This window comes from Rutidosis leptorrhynchoides, chromosome 3, assembly GCF_046630445.1.
Source record: "Rutidosis leptorrhynchoides isolate AG116_Rl617_1_P2 chromosome 3, CSIRO_AGI_Rlap_v1, whole genome shotgun sequence".
NCBI classification, from domain to species: domain Eukaryota; kingdom Viridiplantae; phylum Streptophyta; class Magnoliopsida; order Asterales; family Asteraceae; genus Rutidosis; species Rutidosis leptorrhynchoides.
In genome coordinates this window covers 85693428-85699914 of record NC_092335.1, presented here as the reverse complement: position 1 = coordinate 85699914, position 6487 = coordinate 85693428, and the positions used below count along the sequence as shown (strand labels likewise).

The 6487-nt window shown below is 34.5% G+C and overlaps 1 protein-coding gene across 1 annotated transcript; it reads left to right on the top strand.

Annotated features, from left to right (window-relative positions):
- The first annotated feature begins 255 nt into the window (after nt 1-255).
- LOC139896439 (ribonuclease III domain-containing protein RNC1, chloroplastic) lies at nt 256-5872 on the top strand. Its single transcript, XM_071879087.1, has 5 exons — nt 256-1207; nt 3511-3715; nt 3828-4031; nt 4125-4211; nt 5208-5872. The coding sequence occupies exons 1-5, from the start codon at nt 300-302 to the stop codon at nt 5526-5528; spliced, it is 1725 nt and encodes a 574-aa protein (XP_071735188.1). The 5' UTR covers nt 256-299; the 3' UTR covers nt 5529-5872.
- Nucleotides 5873-6487: the final 615 nt, after the last annotated feature.

Here is a 6487-nt window from a genome sequence, read left to right as displayed (position 1 = left end):
CTCTTTCCGGAAAAAATTAGTCTCAGCTGTGAACAAGTATTGTGTGGAGGAATATAAGCTTAATAAAAAAAATTAAAAAATGTATTTTCTTAAACAACTTAAAAAATGTATTTTAAGTTAATTTCCCTTAGAAGTCTTTATATTTATCGGGCTTGATAACGCAGAAAGCCCAATAATTTCACCACGCTAAAAATAGCCCATATGATAAATCCATAAATCAACCCATTACATTCAACATCTTCATTGTATCATGTACACACAAAACATGAACTGAAACCTTATCCGACTCCGAAGTACCGATGAGAACCTCCATCATCAATCAATCACCTTGTTTCCCCCAAACCTTCACAATTCAAAACCCTAATTCAAAAATCAAACACCAACAAATGGAGCTTTCTTCTTCATTAAAACCCTCAAATTCAGTAATATTTCATCACTCCCACGAGTTCTCTTTCTCATCTTCGATTTCACCATTTCCAGTTAAAACCCACTTCCAAAATCGCAAATTTCCCAAACCCTTTTCACAAAACCCTAAAATTTTCTCTGCAATTGATTCCCAAGAAAAACAAGAAGAACAACAACTTCCTCAAAACAGCCCACAAAGACTACTCAAAGAACTCTCACAAAGAAAGAAATTTATTTCCCCAAATAAAAGGGTACCCCCAAAAAGATTTATACTAAAACCCCCATTAGATGATGCTAAATTAGCTCAAAGGTTCCTTAATAGTCCACAATTATCACTAAAGCAGTTTCCTTTATTGAGTTCTTGTTTACCCTCAATGAAATTAAACAATGCTGATAAAACATGGATTGATGAGTATTTACTTGAAGCAAAACAAGCACTTGGGTACCCTTTAGAACCATCTGAAAATTATGGAAATGATGATAATCCAGCTAAGCAATTTGACACATTGTTGTATTTAGCATTCGGGCATCCGCATTGCGATAGGACGAATACGAGACATGTTCGGTCTGGGCATTCGAGGTTAGGGTTTTTGGGTCAATATGTTCTTGAATTGGCAATGGCTGAGTTTTTCTTGCAAAGGTATCCGAGAGAATCACCGGGTCCGATGAGGGAAAGGGTTTATGCTTTAATTGGGAAGAGGTTTTTGCCTAAATGGGTTAAAGCTGCAAGCTTGCATAACTTGATTTTTCAGTATGATGAGATGGATAAGCTTATTCGAAAAGAGCGAGAACCGCCTGTAAAGTAAGTTATCATTCATTTCAATCTTCATATTTTATCTATATATTGTATTGTATACTAAAAGACTTGCACAATTGGGGTTTGGTCTTTAGATAGGAATAGGATGCTTTAATATTTGATCAGGCAGAGTGTTCTGATGTCCACTTTAATCTTTTTTTCGATAATATGATTAGTGAATCATTCAGGACCTAAACTTAAAGTCAAAATGGTTGCTAAATAAATTGATTGATACCGTTGAGACTAATCTAGATTTGAATGTTGGTGAAGTAACCTTGAATTCGGGATTAATCTTTTAACGGAAAGAAGATTGATGTAAAAGCTTATGATTTATCATACTGAGTGTGTTTTAGCGATAACTTTGATGAAAATAATCTTTTGGTTATAATTAGGATTAGAAATTAGAATTTGATTATCGTTTTCTTGAGATGAAATTTGGGGGTGTCATCTTTAGTTAGGGGGAGGTTGTAAATTTTAATTTTTTTTTTTTTTTTTTTTTTTTTTTTGAAAGGCGGGGCGGGGGGGGGGGGGGGGGGGGGGGGGGGGGGGTGGTGGTTGTATGAAACAGTTATAATTTATGTTTACATAATATTGAGTCAAAAAGCAAAATTTTGATCACTCTAAGACAATCTTGATAACCAAGTATTTAATTAGCTGTGTTTTAAATATTAGTAGATAGTTATTTTAGTTTCTACTCTGGTGCTTATAGATGAAGATCATGATTGGACTTAATCTTAACATCCAAAATTGATGATATAACAGCCGAAATCAGATCTCTGTGTCTCATGTAGAAGTTAAGACTGGTAATTTTCAAATATATTGAAGTTTCGTATACAGCAAAATAATCCTTTGGTGGATTATTAGCAGTGGTGCCCACTATAGGTGCAGTAGGCTCAAATAACTCAAGCATTGGATAGTTGAGTTTGATTTGTGTAAGCCTTTCATCCGTAATAAGCGACTCAAAGTCGTTAACGGATGGACCAGCAGCAGAGGGAGGGAGAAGGTGTCGCAGACATATTGAAGGTATAAGATAAAGGCTTTTGTGTAAGCACGCAAATGTAGAGTAAACGCAGAAAGTTAGAAAATTATGTTGAAGATTATAAGTGTAAGTTTTTGAGAGAGAAAATGGCAAGGGAAAGTGAACTTTCAAATATGCGGTTATTTCTTCTATTTATACTATCAAGATCGCAAAGTGCCGTTTAAATGTAATCATCACGAATCAACGGCTATTAAAATGCGAAGGGATTTTAACGGTTGAAAATATAGCCGTTGGAATGAATAATACGATGCAGATGAATCATTTGAAAAATGTGCGTCACTACATATCAAAATATACCTATGCGGATATTTTTTAAAAGGATCATGTACACTACAATTTTTATTTTTAAGAGTTTATTGTATTACATTTTCTGCGAAAATGTAACACAATAAACTGGGGGGACTTGATCATATACATACATATGTATATGTATAATTTTAGTGCGAAATGTTGCTTAAAGGCAAAGGCGCGAAACTGATGAACCGCGGTAAATGTTATTGAATGCGGTGAGATTACGCGGAATATTAAAGAGTGCGTAGGATTCTCGCAGTACTTGTGCGGAATGCCTAAGTGCGCGCACATCTTACTTCCGCGCAGATCTCAAACCTATAAATAGGGAGCTTGGCCTCTCGTTTTAGGTTGTTGATTCTGGAAGAATTGCTTTAGCCATATTGATCTCTCTCGTGAGTTTGCCCGAGACTTGATCTTTGTTGGTTAAGGTAATTTACGAAGACCGGGACATGGTTGTTGATCGTTTAGCACTTAACGAAATATGACAATAAGGTCCCAAAATCCTAATCGACATCCATTATACCCCCTCATTGCACTCAATCCTTGATTAGCCTTTATAGGATAATCTAGGATTGATCACTAAATGTGCCTAAAGTATACTTATAATTCGTGTACACATAACGTATTATCTCTCTCTTTTTTCTACCTATCATTTTACCATATTAACCAATCATGTCTTTAAGCACACTTTTCGGTGTACATATTTAGCATTTTCTAATAGTTTACATGTAAGAGATTAGTTCGAAAGTGGGAGATAAAGATCTTAGTTTCTGTTTAGGTTGTTGCTCTTGTGTGGTAAATCATTAACAGATGAAACTTTAGAAATTTCCTATGTTAATAATTAATTTGAACTCTGTCTTGGAAAATGCTACATTTATAGTAGTGTAGCAAACATTATTACATCTTATTAAGATGTTTTAACTGTGTTAATTGACAAATTAGCTTTATAATTTCCATTTGTGTTTTATTTTATTAACAGGTCTGTGGTTTGGGCTTTGTTCGGTGCAATATATCTCTGTTTTGGTATGCCCGAAGTATACCGTGTTCTGTTTGAAGTATTTGGAATGGACCCCGAAGATGAAGAATGCCAACCTAAATTAAGAAGACAACTCGAAGATGTTGACTATGTTTCTGCTGAATTCGAAGGAAAAAAGCTGAGTTGGCAAGAAGTCGCTGCGTACAAGGTAAGCCCTAATAAATTTAATGGTTATATCATCATGACATCATCATATTGGTATATAACTTCTATAATTCTGCAAAGTGACAAAGTATTTATATTTTTTATTCATTTTGCAGCCTCCGGAAGACGCGCTTTTCACGCACCCGAGACTATTTCGCGCGTGTGTGCCACCTGGCATGCATAGGTTTCGAGGGAATATATGGGATTATGACGCTAGACCTCAAGTTATGAATGCGTTAGGATATCCGTTATTACATATTAAAGATAGGATCCCTGAAATTACTAATGCTAGAAACATAGAACTCGGTCTTGGGCTACAGGTGAAGTTATCATTTTATTTTTTATTATTATTTGTTTGCGTTAAATGTTTTTAGTATTAGTATGCATTCGTCTCATTCTTATTTACGATGCAGCTTGCGTTCTTGCACCCATCAAAGCACAAGTTTGAGCATCCCCGGTTTTGTTTTGAAAGACTTGAATACGTCGGCCAAAAGATTCAGGTAAGCTTTTAATGCAGCAACTTTAAGCTTTCAGATGGAATATTGGTCTATAATCGGATGGAATATTGGTCTATAATCGGTCTGCAATATTGGTGTATAGTCAGTCAAAGTCAAGGCTCAAAGTCAAGGCTGGTCAAAGTTATGTCAAAATCATGTGAAAATATGAACATTTAAAAAAGACACTTTGTGATTGTGATGAATGTTACCCCATATTATTTTGATCAGAAAACGCTCGAAAAATAACATTCATTACGATGAATGTTATACCTGACGCAAGACACCTTGTGAAAATGCTAGTATTATTTTGATCAGAAAACGCTCGAAGAATAACATTCATCACGATGAATGTTATTCCTAGCGTATTCTGGTCAAAATAATAACATTTATCACTAAGTGTCTTTTTAAATGTTCATATTTTCACCCGATCTTGACATTCATAACTAACTTCTCTTTAAAAAAAAATAATAAAAGAATACTTGCCTCTTCCCTTTACTTCTTTCTTGATTGGCCCCCTTTGTATGTGACATATATATATTATTACACATAAATATTTCAAACAGATGTATAGGACACAAAAAATGAGTATAAAAATATAAAAATTTTGACATAACTTTGACCAACATTGACTGACTCGGACTTGACTCAGACCGACTCTGACCCGACTTTTTATCGTTGACCGACTTATTAGACATTTGTTAACAAAACGGGACGGACTAGTCACCAAACTGACTAAACTGACTAGTTGACCGAGACGGCCGCCATTTACAACACTGGCAAGTAGTCCATTAGCAACAATAGTGACTATCTTGGGGTAAAATCAAATTATTTACATACCCCTTTCCAAAACCAAGTTTGAGAATTAGTTCCCTTTTACATAATGTCTCTACTTTTGAATTACTTAGTCCTTTTTATCTCTACTTTTCAATTAGCAAAACCTCCCTTAAGAATGTTTACATGATGAAAATGTATGAACCGAACGAATGTTCAACGTTTCAGGACCTTGTAATGGCCGAGAGACTGCTTATAAAGCATATAGACGCACCAGGAAAATGGTTGCAAGAGAGACACCGACGGCTTCTTCTAAACAAGTTTTGCGGCAAGTACCTAAGGGAAAAACACCTTCACCGATTCATTATTTACAGTGAAGAAGTTCAAGATTCGTTCGAGCACAATCGTAGGCTAAGGAACCCAGCCACCACATCTGTTCAACAAGCGATTCACGGACTTTCGTACACCGTTTATGGCAAGCCGGATGTTAGACGTCTTATGTTTGAAGTTTTTGACTTTGAACAAACTCAACCTAAAGCTGTTGTATGACCAAGTCAAGTGGATGAACCCATATCTTACATTACATCTTGTGTGTTGTTACATGTATTTCTCATGTTAGACAAAAATAATTTATATGAATTTGTACAAGTAGAAATGAAAAGGTATTCGTGTTTGGGTCCACATACATCAAGGGTAAAATAGGAATTTCGATATTAACTTGATGGCGCAGGTAATGTAGTTACTTGTGTATTCAGGAGGTGAAGCAAATCCAGAATCTTGATTTTCTTTTCAAATAACATAGTTTTTGTAGAACATATAGGCACACTATATTGTATCCCAACTCATACTCGTATTACGGAGTATTATAGTTTTTTATAACAATTAGCAGAGTGTCATGGATAATAAATGTTTGTCTTTTATTAATTAAAGATACAAATATATCATATACTTTCATTTCGTCTTATGTAAGCTATATAAAAAAAAAAATACTAATGTATGATATATGTGACTTTTAGCCATCTCAAATGACATAGTGTTATGAAATATAATAACTCCCATTTATCTTTTCTATCTTTTTTCTAAATTTAATAAGTCTATATGAGTTTGAATTCTCTCAATTACAACTCTACATCTATCTTTAGCTTACAAGTTTTCTGCTCATCTGTTCCCTACTAACGATGCTAAAGATGTAATGGTATAAATCATAAGATACTCCAGCTTTTCAAAAATTACATTGTAATATTTGTTACGGATGTAAATGAGTCGAACTATTCGTGAAGCTATTCGAACTTGATTTGTTAAAAGCTCGACTGGAGTCGAGTTCAAACGAGCTCGATCTTAAACATATTTAAAGATCGTTTAGTAAACGAGTTCAAATTTAAGCTTTTTATATCAAGTTCGAACAAATTTGCGAGCATACAAGAGCTTTTACATTCATATACGTTAAGATCATATATAATTATTATATATAATTACATAATAGTAGCTAGGTTTAATGTCGAAGGTCT